Genomic DNA, 19582 nt, shown 5'->3' on the forward strand with positions numbered 1-19582 from the left:
TCCACGGATACGGAGGTCGGAAAGTGCGTGTTCGAGTCCGGCCGTCGTGAGTGATGTCAATTTCCTTGAACACGAATCCGTTTTGGCTCTGGAAACCTTGCAGGTTGCAGTACATCTTGTCGCTAGCAATGCTCGGTCGTAACTAAATTATCATAGAAAACGAAACGGTATTTATGTCAGAATTTTCAGAAGTTTGTCTCGACAATTGTACGATGCAAGCCGATCGTGAAGTATCAGACAAAAAGCATAGGTGTTTGGCGGAATATTTCCGCTAGTCGTTATCTCGATCCTACAGTCGATGATGTTTGAATTTATACGATCATCCTGTTTGGAAACGTCAAACACCATTAACGGTGCCTTGTTCTTGAAACTGTCGGGACTCAGTATCGGTGACTGTATCCGCCCGTAGTAAGCTTGCTGAAACTTGGCATACATTTGATATGCTAGAAGAAATCTTCCACTTTCAAAATCCATGTTCATGTCAACGTACGGATAACTTTCGCTGTTTAAAAATATTTTTACATTACGTATTTGACAGTTATCGAATACGGAGCGACTTACTCCTGCATTAAGCTGTCTTCCGGTCTGAAGTCCGACGATGATGTATCTTGGTTTTTCCGTAGCGAAGCTGGACTTTACTATCCAATTGATACGCTGACTATGAGGCAAGCCAGGATAAGTTTCCAGGCTCCAGGATCGGAATGGCACATCGAAGTTCTTGCCATTTTCTATGTTCTTCAACATCTTGACTCGCTCAACGGTGCTCACTTGGATGTGGGGCAGCATCCACTCGATAGACTGAAGTGTTAGCGATCCATCTTGAGGGTTTTCAGCAGCGGCGACAATTGCATTAATGTGCGTGTTGGCTAGAAGCAGTACGAGCTCTTGTTTCGAATTAATGATTATATGCTTGTAGTCCTCAGCGACTCCGAGAAGCATGGACAGAGGAACACAAACTTCGAACTTCCCTTCGGCATAAACCGGAAGCTTATATTCATCCTCGAGAGCCCAACCGGCCATCTTTGCAGCAGACAGTTCATTTGGCGTGAGCGAAAGGTAATTTTTCATAGCAGATGTTATGCCTACATCTCTCGTCTGGTCTACCTCGACACCATTGAGTACATAAGTAATGCGCTCGATTAGTTGAAGAATACCATTGCAGGATATTGATGTCGTTGTCGGGTGCGTACCATCCGCTTTTGTAAGCGTGCCTCTTATACGTAGAAATTACTGCGAAGGTAAAGTACAAATATCTTGGTGCTGTACAGCAATGCGTACTTCCGATGGTAGTGCGTACGGTCCGAGCAGGAAAGGCTGGTACTCGTGCAATTCCATTTTAGTAATGCTGTCATCAAAAATGACCGGATCTTCCACGTTGAGGATTTCGTCTTCCATATTTATTCGGCACTTGTCCAATACTGAGAAGATACTTTATGTTGTCAGGTGTTAATGCACCGATGTCTGGTAGAGAACTGTTCTTATTCACGACAATACGATTTCTTTTATAACTGTTCGGTGTTACGAACTTTATGCCCATCGCTTCAAGTGCAGACGTAATGTAATTTCTTCGTCTTGAAAATTCACCAATCGTCCTCGCTGGTCAACGATTCGGACGACGACTTCGTGTGCGCACTTCACGACGACTGGAACGTAAATGATACTTTGCGGTACTTCTACCAGTTTATATCCTGGGGGGTCCATCGGCGAAAACTCGTGCAGCATGTTGCTTTATCTTCCGTTGAGATACGTTCCACTTGCCAAATTACAGTTTATTCTTATGACATTCACAGGCAAAATGTTTACTGCGCGCGTAGATTCGTACGTTCTTCCTGTACCATACACCTTTGATTCGAATCCGAGCATCGTACCTATGGTCCCAGGTTTCGTAAAGTCGACATTTTCACTGCATGTTAGAATGCTTTTTTGAGTGTTTGGATTTCCACGCAGTTGAAAGTCTACATCCTGTGGTAACATATCCCTGATGTAATTTGCAATGTCATCTATTTCGTAAGAGCCAACAGGTAACCGTATTTCATGAGCGGTCCTATCGCTTTTCAGGAAGCATATCTTGCAGTTTTCCTCGTCGATGTTCGGTATGGCATTATACGTTTAAAAATCTACGAGTCCGATACACCATTCTCCGTCTAAATCCAGAGGCGGGAAATGAACCGCCCGCAGCTCAGATGCGTGACCTGTCAAGGTAAGTGTTATCGACATGAATAATAAATTATCGTCACTGCACAACCTTTAAGTAGCAATTTTTATTGGTCAGCTAATTTTTGTTTGTTAAAAAGCGAAGACACAAGTGTCCGCAGTTTGTTTGATTTGGCCTCTGTTCCGTTTCGTAATTGTAAAACAACGTAGTGGTCCGACCCAGGTACTGTCGCAGTTCGGACGGAGGCCGTAAATTTCCAAAACTATCGTAGTACTCGGCCATGTTTCCAGTCTTTACATAGGCCACCCAGTGCGTGCCGCGACCCGCCGACGTGTCTAAATTAATGATGGCACGTTCGTGCGTTTTTGGCTTGCTGGGCAAAGTGTCTCGCATAAACACGCCACGGAAGTTTGGTATTTTAAGTTTGCGTGCGTACTTTATTAAATCTACGTTGGTGAGCGGTCGTTTCGGTAGGGAACTTAGGATTTTCTCTTTACTCGTTTCTTTTTCATGCCTCGGCCTGATTTGTGCGGCCGTAAGTACAGTCCTGCGCCGTTTTTTTTACCGATGGCAATGGCTTCCATGCTGGCATTATGTCGCTGTGCTTCTTTTAACTGCTTGCGTTCATTCTTCGAAGTGTTGACTGCCCGCACTATACCGCTCGTTGCACCGATGAGGCCGCCGAGAACACCCAATGCAGGCAAAAGCAAAGGAAGAAATCCTCCTATAATCTTCTTGTCGAGAGTCTGTAATTTTTGCTTGGCTTTTTGTACGCCTGCACCAGTCTTGCGTTTGGTCTTGCGCGAGTTAGTCTTTGACTTGATGGAGCCGGCTCGACGAGCGCCCAGTCCTAATTTCGTCTTTGCCTTCATGATTTTGGAAACGCCCCACGCTGCGATTTTCTCTCCAAGTCCCGCGTTCGACGATTTACTTATATCTTCGGCTTCCTGTGCCAATGTCTTGTCGGCCCGGTGCCTGGATTCCAGATCCTTGCTTAATGAATATGCGATATCGTGCTGCTTGCACTGTTCGTCCAGAGAATTAATGCCCACGTCACCGCGAGCTAACCTTTTCGCTAGTTTAGTCCCGGGGCCGCAAAATCTGTAGCCGGGAATGTGTAGCTCGAATGGAAGATTGTTTATCAGCGAGTTTACGAGTCCTGCACCGATGTGTTTTTTGTTCTTACCTCTTCGAGTCATTACGCACAACTGACCAGAAAGTATAAATACGCTTCTTTTATACAATTACTTTAGTACAATGCAGGTCGTCAAGCAAGACGTGTGTTTGCCCGTGCGCATTACGCAAGACGATGTATTTAGTGCGCGTGAATCACGACATGGCTTACTGTTGCCTTCTGCTGTACGATGCATAATGGCGGGTCCGTCAAACTGTGGCAAGACGTGTGTTTTACTGAGTTTACTGGAGGAGCCAAATGGTCTTCGGTTCGAGAACGTCTACTTGTATTCCAAGTCGTTGCAACAGCCAAAGTACCGGCGCCTAGCTACTGTTCTACGCTCGGTGGATGGTCTGGAGTATTTTCCGTTTAGCGATAATACCGATGTTGTACCCCCAAGCGAAGCAAAAGCCAATTCCGTGTTTGTTTTCGACGATGTAATGTGCGAGAAACAAGGCATAATACAAGAGTACTTTTCCATGGGCAGACACGCCAAGGTAGATTGTGTTTACCTGTGTCAGACGTACAGTCGTATTCCAAAACATCTCCTACGAGACAACGCAAATGTCATAGTTTTGTTTCGCATGGACGAACTTAATTTACGCCACGCTTATGATGATCACGTAAACACCGACATGACATTCCAGGAATTCAAAGACATGTGCTCCTTGTGTTGGAAAGAAGAACACGGATTCCTAGTTATAGTCAAAGACTGGCCTCTATATAAGGGCAGGTACAGACGAGGTTTCGATCAGTTTATCGCCAAACATGAGTCAAAGCATTTCGAAATTCGGCCGTAGCAGACGAGACTTAGGTACTGCTCTCAAGTCTCATGACGACGTTATCCGCAAATACATTTCGCTACTGGCTCAAAAAGTAGACGGGGTGAAAAAGGAATTTCTTGAGTATCTCGTAGCCATAGACCAGCGCGTGGAAGCTTCGGATTCTCGCATTCGCGACATGATTGAAGTATCGAATGCACAAAGACGTGACGATCTGAGGACTTTTCAAAGTAGTCTGAAAGCATCACTATCTCAATCGTCAACAAATTCAGATTTGGCCAAACACAAGAAAGAAGTTTCTGCGAACGAATAAAAAAGTATATAAGGAGGTCTTGCAATAAGTTTTCAGCCAGTACAATGTCGGACCTGGCCAGTGACCTTCATCGAGCTATACAGTCTGTTCGCGAAAAATATTTACTTGCTAGACGAACCAGACTTGCATGTGAGATGGAAAATGAGGAGATATTTAAACCAATCACTAGTCGCCTCGACGAACTTAAAAACAAGGAAGAACCAGCCTTCATTGTGAAGACAGAAGTTGAAGATGAAATGCCGACTGTAAAGAAGAGAAAGTATGAACCAGATCGAGAAGAAGAGGACTTAACAAGTACAGAGTCCATGCACAATAAAAAAATACCGAAAAAGGGACATCAAGTTAATGCAATGGTCCGACCATACCTGACATCGTTTACGAGCCGGAATAATGACACGACCTACGGAGTGTACAGAAAACATAATAAGTGGTTCCTCGGTGCTAAAGAAATAGACTTTCTACCAGGAAACATCGTGCGCGTAGCAGAGTTCAAAACGCGCGGGACTCCGGGTCTGTACGAAATGCTGTTTCGCAGGGAACCTAAAGGATATTCTCACAACGACTTACAAGAGTACAAAAAACTGCTAGAGCTAACCAATGCACATTTTCGCGATAACGATCCAGATAGTGGTGTATATAAAGATGTAGATCATGAAAAAATGGACATTCTCGCTAATCTCTTCAGTGAACTAACAATACACGGAGAAGGTTTAAAAAGGCTAGAAAGTGGTCAGACATTTGACTATGTATATTGGGACGACCCTAATGAATTAGTTGATCGCCTTAGAATTCTACATGCTTCGCTTAGTGTAGGAAACTATTCGCACATCAACGAAATAGTCTCCATACTTGAAGAACTGAAGGAAGCCGGCTACATACAATGAGTCGAACCGGAATCGCTCGCGAACTTCATGCTCCTGCTAGACGAAAATACCTTCGTCGCAAAGTCATAGTTCGTGGAATTGATGATTTATTCCAGGCGGACCTTGTTGAGATGATACCGTATTCCCGATTGAATAAAGGTTTCAAGTACATGTTGACAGTCATCGATGTTTATAGCAAGTTCGCTTGGGCTAGACCTGTCAAATCAAAGACTGCAACTGACGTAGCCAAGGCCATGAACAATATTTTGCGTGATGGACGTGTACCGTCGCACCTGCAAACGGACCTCGGGAAAGAATTCTACAATGCAACCTTCAAGGCTTTGATGAAGAAGTATGGCATCAAACACTACTCTACATTTAGTAACGTCAAGGCCTCCGTTATCGAAAGGTTTAACAGAACTTTGCGTTCCAAGATGTGGCGACAGTTCACGGCTAACGGAAATTACAAGTGGCTTGACATCTTGTCGAAACTAATAAGCGAGTATAATTCCACGGTGCATTCTACCACGAAAATGAAGCCAAAGGACGTAACGGACAATCGCCTGCTTCAAACAGTGTTTTCCAACACGAAGAAGAAAGATCCACGAAAGCGTAAAGCTAACGTCGGTGACATTGTGCGAATCTCCAAGCAGAAAGGTATCTTCGAGAAAGGTTTCACTGCAAACTGGAGTCCCGAACTTTTCCGTGTGACACATGTTCGTGAATCAGAGCCTAGGACCTACTACCTCGAAGATTTGGACCACAAACCTATCCATGGAGGCTTCTATGCCGAAGAGATTCAGCCTACGTTGTATCCCGATACGTACTTGGTGGAGAAGATTATAAAACGAAAAAATGGACGGTCCTACGTCAAGTGGTGGGGCTTTCCACCTCGCTTTAATTCGTGGGTGGCAGATGCAGATGTCGAGAAATCCACAAAACTTTAGTAATTTGTCTGTGTATTTTTTTGTACTTGTAATAGTGTATTGAATTTATGTAATAAATTTTTTTTAAAAGAACTTGTGGTGTTTTTATTTTCTCAAACCTAACACTTTTTTAGTATTTTTTAAATTAAAGTTGTTTTGTATCGGCCAGGGATCGAACCAAGGACCTTAGTCGATCCAATCAATCATTATATGGATTACAAATTTATTTAATGATTTCTGAACTATTTCCCGGATCTCTAGCATTAAAATTACACATTTCCAATATGGTGGTCTTGATGTCTGATAGGATGGTGGTCGTAGAGGATTTAGAGTCTCTTTACGAATGTTGAACATGGTTTATTTAAATTATTTTTTTTACATAAGATTAAACATTATTGCAACGATCGGGTATCGAACCGAGGACGGGAATCGATCGAATCAATATGTAAATTAATGAGTGATTTATTTAATGAATTTTGGAACTTTTCCCGAATTTCTAGCTAAATAATTACGGATTTTCAAGATGGCGGCCAAATGACAAGATGGCGGGTGTCACAGTAATAAATTATTACTGCACTCTAGCGGATACGAATTAAACTAACATGTCATCGGCGCACTCTAGCCGACGATACAATGATGATGGCTTCCAGCATCGAAGACAAGATGGCGGCCATGACGTCATACTAGATGATGATAAAAAGTGGTGGGAGTCAGTCTGCCAGCACCCACCACGAGGGAAGGATCGGTCGTCATTTTTATTTTTTTGCATTCGTCGGGTTCGAATCGAGGACTCCGAGCTCCGTGTCGAAAAAGTATGCTTTTTAAATATTTTTATTAAATTTTTATTATTTGAATTTTTTTAATAAATTTTAATTTTTTTTATTAAAATCGGATAATAAAAAAGTTAAAGATGGCGACCGTAACGAAAATTGCAACGGTGACGACATAATCCAAGATGGCGGTCATGGTATCCTTATTCCTAGAAATGGCTTAACTGAGGCTTGAGTTAAGGATGCTTAAGCCAGTTTTAGGAATTTTCAGCCGCTGGGATTTTTAAGGACTAAAAACGGGAATTTTTTTCTCGAAACGGGAAATTTTTCCCTCGAAATGAGAAATTTTTAATTTGTGGAATTTTTTGAGATTTTTTTGGCGGAACTTTTTTCCAAAGAAATGGAAATTTTGGCGTATTTTGGGCAAATTTTGCCCAATTTTGGCGATTTTTGAGGATCAAATTCAAGGTCAAGGTCAAAGGTCAAGGTCACAACCATCCAAGATGGCCGCCGTGACGTCACAATCCAATATGGCGGAGCCGGCTCTCGGCTCCACCGCCTGAGGCCTGATCTAGTACCGGCTATTACATACTACTATTAATAATTAATTTACTTTGATTCCTAAATATGACTATCCTTATAGGAATACATACCACTATAAAAATTGGTTGTCTGTAAAGTCGGTTTACGGACGATAGTTTAACGTGACAACGTCATAACAAAACACTGATGAAATGATTGCATACTTTTATGAATCAATTATAATCATTTTTATTTTAATAATAAAAGAATAAATACTTGAAATTATACAAGTAATCAGGTTTTTAAAATGCAAAAATAATTAACCTTTATTGCTGAAATTGTTGTTGTAATAAGCAATGAAAACCACATTAACTTTTCACATCACTTATAAACAGTCGACGAAACAGTTCACGTGTAGGTGACTTGTAATTTATTTTAAAAACTGGCGTTTAGCTATAAAGTTTAAATATAATTATGAACAAGTTGTCATTTGAATAAACTGTAGTAAAATATCTATCATCAATTATATGAATCACCATAATTTTTTAGTCTAATGTAACATAACCTATTATTACTGCACTCGCTGACAGATGCTACTATTTTTAATAATAAAAGAATAAATAAGTTAAATTATACAAGTAATCAGATTTTTAAACTGCAAGAATAATTAAACTTTATTGCCGAAATTGTTGTAATGAGCAATGAAAATCACTAACTTTTCGTTTAAATATAATTATGAACAAGTTTTCATATAAATAAACTGTAATCAAATATCTAACATAATCTATTATTACTGCACTCGCAGACAGATGCTACTTTCTTTAATAATAAAAGAATAAATACTCGAAATTATACTAGTAATCAGATTTTTAAAATGCAAGAATAATTTACCTTTATTGCCAAAATTGTTGTTGTAATAAGCAATGAAAACATCATTAACTTTTCACTTCACTTTATAAACAGTCGAAGAAACAGTTCACGTGTAGATGTAAGTTGTGAGCTGCCGCTGTCTTTCTTCTCCTCAGACGCATAGGCCAATCGAGTGGAAGAGAGATAGATGCGGCGCAAGCGTACAATGAGCGTAACGGGACACAGCGTAACGGAACAATGTGCGTAACGGGACACTTTTACGTGCGTGCAGCCGGTATTCATCGATTTATTAGACGTTGTCACGTCAAAAACTTTGCTTTAACAATTTGAGAAATTTCTTGTATCTCATGTGTGCATCTAATGCATGTAAAGGAATGCTTGCACACTATACCTACGCCTCTCCATCCCAGATGGAATTTTTCCTCATTCTAAGATGGTAGAGGATGTGGCATATTGAAAGTTTTTATTGGTGTACCTTATGCATGTCAACGAATGAATCATTAGGTGCATCAGGCCTATACATCTCCATCCAAGATGGCCCAATTTTAAACCAAGGTGGGGATTGTAGCACATTAAAGGCTTTCCTTGTGCACTATGTGTACATTCAGTAAATTTAAAGGTAATGTCCTTAACCAGTTTTTTTAAAAATAAATGTTGCATTTTTTAAGTAGGTATTTGAATTTAAATATGGTGCAACCAAAGGAAATCACTTGTACATGACATTCTAGAATCAACAGCTGTTAATAAGAATGATGCCTTCTTGCAAATATTTTTTTGACTTGACAACGTCTAAAAAATCGATGAACGCCGGCTGCACGCACGAAAAAAGTGTCCCGTTACGCACATTGTCCCGTTACGCTGTGTCCCGTTACGCTCATTTTATATTGCTCTTTGCTTACCTGAACCTCCTAGCATTGCGATCGAGTCCGTGGAGTAATTCTGTTTTCATGCATTTTAATGTAACATTTTCAATGCTCTTTGCTAATCCGTTACTCCTAGCATTGCTGCAGAGTCCGTGGCGCAAATATATTATTTTTGACTGCATTTTGGTGTTGGGTAAGCCATTTTCCTTCACATCATCCTTGAAACACTCCCATGCGTTTCCTACTTTTCCTATCATCGTCCTATTCTTAACAGAATAACACAGATTGGAAGAAGTTAAATAGCAAACATGTATAACATTTATAGTTAAAATAATCTCTTTGTTAAAATAATAAACATTATTTGAATTAATGGGTTGAAATAAAAGTAAATTTATCAATTAAATTGTAGACTTCATTTCACTCCTTCTTTGTATCCATAAAAAATAGTGATAATTCAATAAAAATGATTCAATTTTATTCATAAAAGTATGCAATAATTTCATCAATGTTTTGTTATGACGTTGTCACGTTAAACTATCGTCCGTAAACCGACTTCACAGACAACCAATTTTTTGACGTAACAGCGTCTAATAAATCGATGAACGCCGGCTGCACGCACAAAAAAGGGTCCCGTTACGCTGTGTCCCGTTACGCTCATTGTACGCTTGCGCCGCATCTATCTCTCTTCCACTCGATTGGAACAACCATCGATTTGACTTTTTCGAGGCACATTAAACTTGAAACACTACTATTCGTTTCCTACTTTTCCTATCATCGTCCTATCCTTAACAGAATCACACAGATTGGAAGAAGTTAAATAGCAAACATGTATAACATTTATAGTTAAAATAATCTCTTCGATAAAGTAATAAACATTATTTGAATTAATGAGTGCAAATAAAAGTAAATTTATCAATTAAATTGTAGACTTCATTTCACTCCTTTGTATCCATACAAAATAGTGATAATTCAATAAAAATGATTTAATTTTATTCATAAAAGTATGCAATAATTTCATCAATGTTTTTTTATGACGTTGTCACGTTAAACTATCGTTCGTCAACCGACTTTACATACAGGCAACCAATTTTTTTTAAAATTAAATTTTGCACCTTTTGCCAACTACTTTTTTGAAATTGAATTTAGGTTTTCCCTATTTTAAATCAAAAGCATAATTTGAAAGCATATATTCCTTATAAATTATTTGTTTTTCAACCGATCTGGTATTTCTGTGGCAAAGGTCTCTGCCTGCAATTTGAAGATGATTGCATGCATCCCTGGTTCGGGCCTAAGACACTGTAATCATAATTTTATTAAAAATATCACAGCGCTCCTGAGATGAGCAACACCTACCTCCAACCTGATGAACCAACTGATGACAAAATTTATGCTTAGAAAATAATTGACCCCTCGCCGTGTGGTTTTTAAAGAGCAACAACCTGCTTTAAGTTTAGCATCACTGATCTTTATCCTTCTACTCCCACATCTTTGGTAAGCATTTATTTTGCCTCGCTTCCCCCCCCCCCCCCCCCCAACCCTTTTTATGAGCTCTTGAAATTTAATTTTGGACGTATTTTTGTTATTATCTAAAAGTATATGCAGCTAAGCAGTTTTTATTATATCAGTGGTTTTACACCTATGAAATTATGTTTGACAATAAAATACTTTTTTATTCATAGTTACAGGTGTCTTAAAGAAGTGAGTGCATATTTTTAATTTGGGAGGTGTTGGAATAGAGCAATAGTATGTCATCAATTTCTAAAGCAATGCCAGAAAATGCTGGGAAAATATTTTAATATTATGTTTTTTTTTTCTTATAACAATCATTGCAGTAAATTGAAGCACTTATGACATCAAGTTCTTTTAAAACACTTCATGACAATTTCTTCGTTTCTTCAGTTGAACAAACGAATAAAAATTACTCATGTTTGCCTGTCCCCGGAGTTCAAAGTATGTGATACAGCTAGGGGACATAGTATCAGATGAATAAATATATAACTGGACAATAGGAAATAATTAATTAGGTCTTAACCTCCCATTGACTTTTGGGATGGTGAGATGAAATCGAAGTAACTGTATAAAGAAATTGTCCTTCACATATAGCTCTTAAGATGTATCCGGTAGATGTAAGCGACTAGAGATCTGACCCCTCGACTATTCTGACCCAAGTGTCAGAGTAGAATGTAACATCTTGAAGGAGGTTGAGGGGAAAGAGGAAGAACAACATCAACAATGCAACATCGCATTTCGGTTAGTCCTACTGTTTCATGAGTTTTTTGTTCTATCGTTAGCCAACTACAAAAATTTATCACTAAAATTGATGCATATTAAATCTGTGAGCACGACACTGATATCAGTTTCACTTGTGTTTTCTTGTGTTTCCAAATTTGTAACTAAACACTTAGACATTAAAAACTTCCTCATAAGTTAGGTCATACCATCGTGCTGCTATTGAACCCACAATCCTTGCTACAAGAGCGAGGAATTGAAGCAGTCACATGTATGTGCAGATCATACTGCAGGACAGCGGTGTGTTCGAGATTCTGTGCCTGGCGCAGGAGCTGGGTGTGGAAGTTCTGCGCAAGGCCGCCGAGGACCACGTTGCCTCTACCATGTCTGTGCTGAACGCCTGCACCTTCCTGGCCGCTGCTCTCGACATCCAGGACCGCTGTGCTGGTCAGACTCGGGCACTACTACTGCCCTTACTACTATACTGCCTCTGCTATCGCTAGTGCGATACTTCCTCCTGTTGTACTGCCATGTCCATGCTGAACACCTGCACCTTCCTGGATACTCCTCTCGACATACAGGACTGTGCCAGCCGTCAGTATGGATTTACTGCTTCTTCTTTCACTGATGTCACTACTGCACCTATTACCTCTTATCTCCCATAAAGCCTCAAATAACTTCTGTCCTAACAGTATTTACTGTGCACTGACACTTTTGTCCTAAATAGTTATTTTTTAATCACCTTACCCAACATACACTACATATTTTGTGCCACACCTTGTAGAAACTGCCACCAAATAAGAAAAAATATATATTCCTTGTGAATCGTGAGTACTTTTAAAGAAACAATATATTTTAAAATGCATTAATATTAGTAAGAATATTATTTTTACAGTATTTGAACTGTGGAGGAAATAAACATATGTATCAGGTTTAAGACATGGCAAAAGGGAGGGAAGTGGCAGGACGAGTCATGGCAAATAGTGTATCTAACGAACAAGGTTGGGGAGAGGTTGGTGATAGCATAATCACATATTATGTGTCATGTGCCAAATGGCTCTGCAATATTATTTACAAAAAATGCAGCTCATAGCTCACACTGCCGACTGACTGTTGCAGGCACATTACATCCTCGAATCATCTCCCTGCATTTCTGTAACAAACCTGGTTTCGATTCTCCATCCACTTTTTCCCGGGATTAACACATAGAAGCGGGAGCCTACCAGTTGTCCGAAAGTCAATTTGTCCAAATAAACACTAACCACTTTTCCGAGCTCCTTTTGTTCGAAGGATCACTTTGAGCCCTTAATTTACTCTTGGTTCGGTTTACCAAACCTCACCAAGGTAAATCACGACGGAAGACTCCAGGACCTTAGGCTCAATGGCACGGCACTGTGTTGTATTAAAAAAAAACGAGTATAAAGGAAATATGCTGACTGGGAAAACTACAGAACAAAAGTTGATAACCTGTTAAGAATTTATATAAATAAGAAATTAAATAAATGGTTAAGGAGACTGCAACATAAAATACACACTGATATCAGGTCAGCCATAACAAAACATATTTATTGAAACAAGATAATAAAAGATATTAGTTGAGTATTCGTACAGTCAACACAAAAGTGGGGCCCCTTACACAAATGTTATTACTTAGTTACATTTTCAAAAATTAAGGTAAATTTAAGATACAGAAAGTATTAAAATATTATCATTAAAATATTATTCCTAAACTAAATGTTGATTTCGATGCCAAAGGGGTAATTTGATGAAATAGTCGATGAAATTGCAAGAAGATACACGTGGCCGAAACAGGTTAACTACCCATGCTGCATGATTAGGAATTAGTCGACGAAAACTTTCCTGGGATTTTTGTTGGCGGCTCCCATCGCCGTAGAACCACGGGACAAGCCCTGGGGTGCTCAGATGTTATGGGCCAAGCTTATTGATCACGCCTCAGGCATGGGGCAGCGAGAGGTCGCCAACACCCGGACCGCTAAACAAGTTTATAACAACAAAAAATATAACTATCCCATAAATAATTATAAAACCATGATTCCCGGGAAAAGGCAGTAAAACTCACCTAATGCGGTAGTAAATACACAACTTTCGACATGGATGTCGATGGATACTTGAGGAGCACAAAAATTTAGAAGTCTACTTCATGGCTGACAAAAGTAGAAAGGAAAGTATTACCTTTTCCTTTTCAATAGGGAGATGACCATATATATGACAATACGTAGAGATGAGAATCTTAACATAGGTTACACTTTTCTGCACTTAACTGCAATAACTCAGTAATTAAGTCTTAACCACAATATTTATATAAACAAAAGCAAAAATTAATTTATGATGTTTAAAGTCTTTTGAAGTCCATATGTTTTTCTTTTAAATCCACCAAGCTTAACAAAGACATAAATATATTTTAACAAAAAAATGATTTTTATACAATAACAACTATTTCTTACAAATTGATACTTAAGATAATAATAATTTCATTATACTTCAAATAATCCAAAAGTTAAAAACAATTAGGTATTGCAAAGCGATATAATAAAAAAAATTTAGCCTCCCAGTTTGCATTTAATTAAACAAAATATATAAGCAATAATGGGCGCATGCCCACACAACAAGTGCACAATGGCACAACTTGTCCGAGTGACCACTTCTCCGTGCGAACATCTATTCAATCTTTGAAGGGCGGGTGGTGTCTCTCACCCGTTCAATCTTGCTCCACTCTGCCTCCTCGTTGAGACCCAATCCCAGCACGGCAGATAGGCCGCCAATCAGCCGTTTAAGTACTATTACTGGGAGGAGGCTACCTAAACTAAAACCGCTAGTACAATTATGTACATGAAGCGACTAAGTCGGGCGGGAACTGCCCTAGTCGCCCAGAGAGCGGACCCTCAGGCTTACCACATTATCGACTGTAGCAGAGTGACATTTAAGGTAGAATTCACATTGCTGTCTTAATACATGACTTAAAGCGAGCTTACATATATATATTATTTTATATATATATATATAGAGTAGTATATATTGGCCGGTCCGAGATCAGGCCTCAGGCGGTGGATTGAATATTGTCGACCGCCATCTTGGATTCTGACGTCACGGCGGCCATCTTGGATTGTGACGTCACGGCGGCCATCTTGGATAAGCGTAACGGGAAAAGCGTAACGGGACACATCGTAATGGGACAAGTAGATCACTGTGGCCATCTTGGATGACATCATTGTGTTCTAGAAAATTCCGGTGATGTGTTTTCCGCCATTTTGAATGATGATGTCACTGTTGCAATTTTCGTTACGGCCGCCATCTTTAACTTTTCATTTATTATCCGATTTTAACGAATTTTTTTTTTTAAATTTATAAAAAAATTCACTTAATAAAATTTTAATAAATTATTAATAAAAAAATTACTTTTCGACACGGAGCTCGGAGTCCTCGGTTCGAACCCGACTGAGGCAAAAAAAATTAAAAAATGACGACCGATCCCTCTCCCGCGGTGGACGCAGGCAGAATGACCCCCACCACTTTTACCAACACATATACGAACTTAAACCCTCCCCCTACTCACCCCTTTTTTAATTTATTATTTTTCATCTTAATAACCTCCCCCCACCACTACTCTTGTATTTTTCCACTCCCTCCCTCACCTTACCGTCATTCCCACCCCTACCCTCGTCCTCACCCCTATTCTACCTTTTAGAGTATAAATACCGGCCGCAGGACCCGGGAAGCCTTCAGTTTTTGCCGTAGCTCACAGCCTGAAGGAAAGACGATGTTTGCTTGTTGTGGGAGCGGAGCAAAGATCTTGACGGCCATCTTAGCATATGGTAAAGTGCGCACGCTTGCGGCACTGGATAAGGAGACGGAGTTACCTTATCTACCAAAGGAGTTTCTCCTGGTCTACGCCCCTCAAGAGATAAGATACGTCTACAAGTTCCTGCCGGTGTACCTGCAGCTAGACCCAGACATCCAAGACTGTCTACCATGCACCGAGTGCGACAAGGATATGTCGTCCGTGCCCGACACGCCGCACATGAAATCGCGGTGCAAGAAGCGACGAGATGCGTGGCAGCGGCAGCAGCAGCCTAGCTCCTGAGTGCCAGGGGTCACAGCTGCAAGCATCCAGACGTCCCAGTCTCCGTCAAGGCCAGCCTCACAGCCTTGTAGTGTCAGCTCTCCGGCCTCGCAGCGCCATCCTCGCAGAGCCAGCATCTTAGTCACGTCACTCCAGCCTCGCCGTATGTGTAACTGTGAGTAATGACAATATGACACTCTTTCTTGTCAACGTCCAGTGTCTTACGTCCCAAAAGGGACCTGTAGTGAAGCAACTGTCCGTGACGTCCGTCATTGGCGGTGACGAAGTCAAGACTAGCGAATACATATTTAAACCACCGTGTGACTGGACTAAGCTAGACAGAAAGTCACAACGCGAGAACCGTCGTCTAACCTATGAAGTGAACGGACTCTCGTGGAATGAAGGTGATGTGGACTATGAACAACTTACATCTGTGCTACGTGATCTCGTCGAGCCGGAAGACGACGTTGTTTACGTCCGTGGTAATGAACAGAAACGTATGGTGAGTGATTTGTGTAGTGCCAATGTAATTGACCTACATAAACAAGGAAACTGTCCTTCCTTCAAAACACTGTTAAAGATGTACGGAAACCAAATTGAAAAGGGTGATAAATTTTATAATGGTTTCAACTGTGCACATTGTAATAGTCAGTTACTGAAGCTGTGGCTCTATGAACATCCTTATTACTACAGTGATGTTTAATTTTTTTATTCCTTATTGCAATTGTAAATAATGTTTCCAATGTCATCGACTGATGTGAGGGGTGATGGAATTATGTAAATAAAATATATATAAACCAATGTATTTATCCGTTTTCTTTTCACCTTAATTTCATTGTATTTTTTTTGTGATGTAAAGTCTATTAATTATACTCTTTCGGAAAAAAATTAAAATATAATAATCACTATTACTGTTTCCAACAATTTTCATTCCAAACATACATTATAAAAAAAAAATTCTCAAGAAAAAATAAATCAGCAAATAAAAAAACAAGGGTATTAGTATTATAGAAATAAAACTCAAAAAAATTTTTTACAGATATATATATATATTCGTTAACATATACATTTAATTATATCCATATTTTATTTGACATGTATGCATGTGTGTAGATTCGCAGGTCTCTTCCTCTCTCTCCCAGCAGCCCACGCTCGCCCCGTCGTCTCTCTCCTTCTCACCAGCTCCCCGCCCCACACCGAATCTCTCTCCATCTCAGCAACTGCTCACCTGCTAAATACTTAAACAGAATATTAGTCATTTAAACAAAAAGCTTGCATCGCAGCTCTCTGTGTTCGGAACGGGCTGGAGACCGACACCGCTAAACAGGCTGGTCGCGCTCAAGCCCCTTGCCTCCATATGCAATATACGTCACATATGTAGTCAAGTACTTATGAACAACGTCTCTATTTAGCCGTGGCCCATTACAACGATGCAAGCCTACCAGAAAGAACTACCACATGATACAATGACACAAAGCACGTGATTAAACTAGCATATGAACACATAGCAACGCTGAAATTGCCCAGTAACAACGATATATCAACGCCGAAATCTTGCATGTTATCGACTGCGGAACCCGCGGCGTAACAGTCCAACGTTGACACACAACGCCGAAATCTTGCATGCCAACGACTGTGGAACCCAGCGACGTAACAGTCTAGCGGTGACACACAACGCCGAAATCTTGCATGTCATCGACTGAGAAACCCAGCGGCGTAACAGTCCAGCGTTGACACACAACGCCGAAATCTTGCATGCCAACGACTGTGGAACCCAGCGACGTAACAGTCCAACGTTGAAACACAACGCCGAAATCTTGTATGCCAACGACTGAGGAACCCAGCGGCGTAACAGTCCAGCGGTGACACACAACGCTGGAATCTTGCATGTCATCGACTGCGGAACCCAGCGGCGTAACAGTCCAGCGGTGACACACAACGCCGAAATCTTGCATGCCAACGACTAAGGAACCCAGCGGCGTAACAGTCCAGCGGTGAAACACAACGCTGAAATCTTGCACGTCATCGACTGCGGAACCCAGCGGCGTAACAGTCCAGCGATGACACCATCCACATGACACCACCGATGTAAGGAGCCCAACGTCATGTGCCCCATCGATGATAGGAGCCCATTGTAGTGACCCCATCATCATGACACCATCGATGTTATGTGCCGCCAATTTAGATTTTCGGCCCTATTTTCAAAAATTTTCAATTTTTTTAATCTGTGTTTTACGTATTAAATTTGCGACTCAATTTAATTTTTCCCCCCTCAGTGTACACTCTCACCTAAAGTTTGTTATAGCAGTGGCCCTGCCAAGTTCCCAAGCCTAAGTCCCCCCCCCCCCCCCCCATTCTCGCCGACGCCTGCTAAACTCAGCAGGGCGATTCAAATTTTCCTCGCCTAGCCACACGCCTCCCGTCTGTCAATTCGATCCCCTCTCGTGACAGGAACTGCTGCCATCGACAATCTCTCACGACGAGCTCAGATCCGAGTAGCAGCATGACATGAGCAGCTTTTGTCATGCGCGGCTCATGTCCCACCCGACGTTAGCATAACGTCTCGTCACGAACGACCGTCGTTTCTCACAGACAGTGCAGTTTCCCCTTCCCCCCCCCCCCCCCGCCCCACCATGTTTTCTCAGAATCAGCCCGCCAGACTCTTCGGGGCCATTTGCTAGCGCCAAACGACTCACCCGTGCCATCTAGTGGCACTGTTTTGAACTAAATTACCCCCGAACGCCTGTAAGTAGGCTTCCCGCTCGTCCCGGAGCTGTCGGCTAACCCTTAGTTTCTCGTGTCACCTACCTAGAGAGCAGCACCGCCCGACCAACAGAACTTACCCCCCCCCCCCCTTTTTTTTATAATTTCTTTTAGCCCCTTCGAGCGACCCCCACCAAGGCGTCTTCGGCCAATCAGCTAATCTTCCCTTCCCCTCGAGTCCCAGCTTCCCTGGGCTAGCCGTTTTTACCTCGTGGCACTTAGGAAAAAGGGAGAGTTTTTCTTGAGCTCTCGTCGCGAACGGTCGTCTTAGGGACTTGGCTCCCGCCAATTCGTCGGTTTTTCTTCTTTTGCTGTCGGAGAGCTCCAACAAAGTTTAGGCATGTGATTACCAGAGTTTCGGGAGCAGTCCCGTCTCTTTTTTCTAGTTAGCTAGTTGGTTTTTTTATTATTGTTTACATCACCGTAGTAATCTAGTTATGTTCGCTTACGCGAGCCGTGTCTGCGAGTGCCATCCCGTGGACCGTTTTCTTCGGAATTCACCCTCAGCAGAATGAGGGTGCAAAGTCCCAAGTTCCAAAGTTCCGGGTTCCAAATCTCCGGAGTACCACCCTCCCAACCTCTTGGAGTTCGGCTCCAACTTCGCGGAGCCCCCTGAAAATCGCCAGCCTTCTCCGGTAACCGGGAAGCTATTGCATCTCAACGACATTTTCGGCAATAAGTCCAGATCATGCTTGTGGTACAGTACATTCTTATTTCTCCCGACCCCCTCGTCATGGCCAGTCTTCGGTGAACTTTTAATATTGTTAAAATAACAGAACTGATTTTACGAAGGTTTTGTTATAAGACAAAAGACTACGCAAAAATTATTATTAACCTCTGTCTATGTTCTTTCTTTTTAGAGGGGCCCCTGAATTAGTAAATTGAATCTGTCTAATATTATTATGTATTGAAATTGTAAAGTTATAATATGTCCGAAATTCAGAAAATACCAACTACAGAAATGGTTTTTTTTTAAAATTCTAACTTTAACAAATAAACAAGGGAATATGGCACAATCACCCATGTTGTATTTTTTTATCTAGTTGTTAATTTTTTTTATTAACGTTAACGATCCACAGTGTTCTCTAAGGTTTACTTGAGGAACACCATTTGGACATTCCGTTTCTCCCTTGTGCCCTCTGGATGTTTCATCGAACATTTGTGTGGCTATAAGCGGCTTCCAGGACTATAAATAAAGGTACTACCCAATGGCACAAGCACAAAGGGGGGGTTCAGAAAGTGGTAGCAGAGCATGGTTTGTTAGAAGCATA

At 41.1% G+C, this 19582-nt stretch overlaps 1 protein-coding gene across 1 annotated transcript in view; it reads left to right on the forward strand.

Moving 5' to 3' along the window:
* The window catches only part of LOC134527278 (uncharacterized), a 466201-nt gene that overhangs the window by 258783 nt on the left and 187836 nt on the right, over positions 1-19582 (forward strand). The window contains exon 4 of the mRNA XM_063359815.1: positions 11749-11914. Coding sequence (XP_063215885.1) covers positions 11749-11914 — 166 coding nt within the window. The remainder of the gene's footprint in view (positions 1-11748; positions 11915-19582) is intronic.

This window comes from Bacillus rossius, chromosome 1 (genome assembly GCF_032445375.1).
Source record: "Bacillus rossius redtenbacheri isolate Brsri chromosome 1, Brsri_v3, whole genome shotgun sequence".
Lineage (NCBI taxonomy): Eukaryota > Metazoa > Arthropoda > Insecta > Phasmatodea > Bacillidae > Bacillus > Bacillus rossius.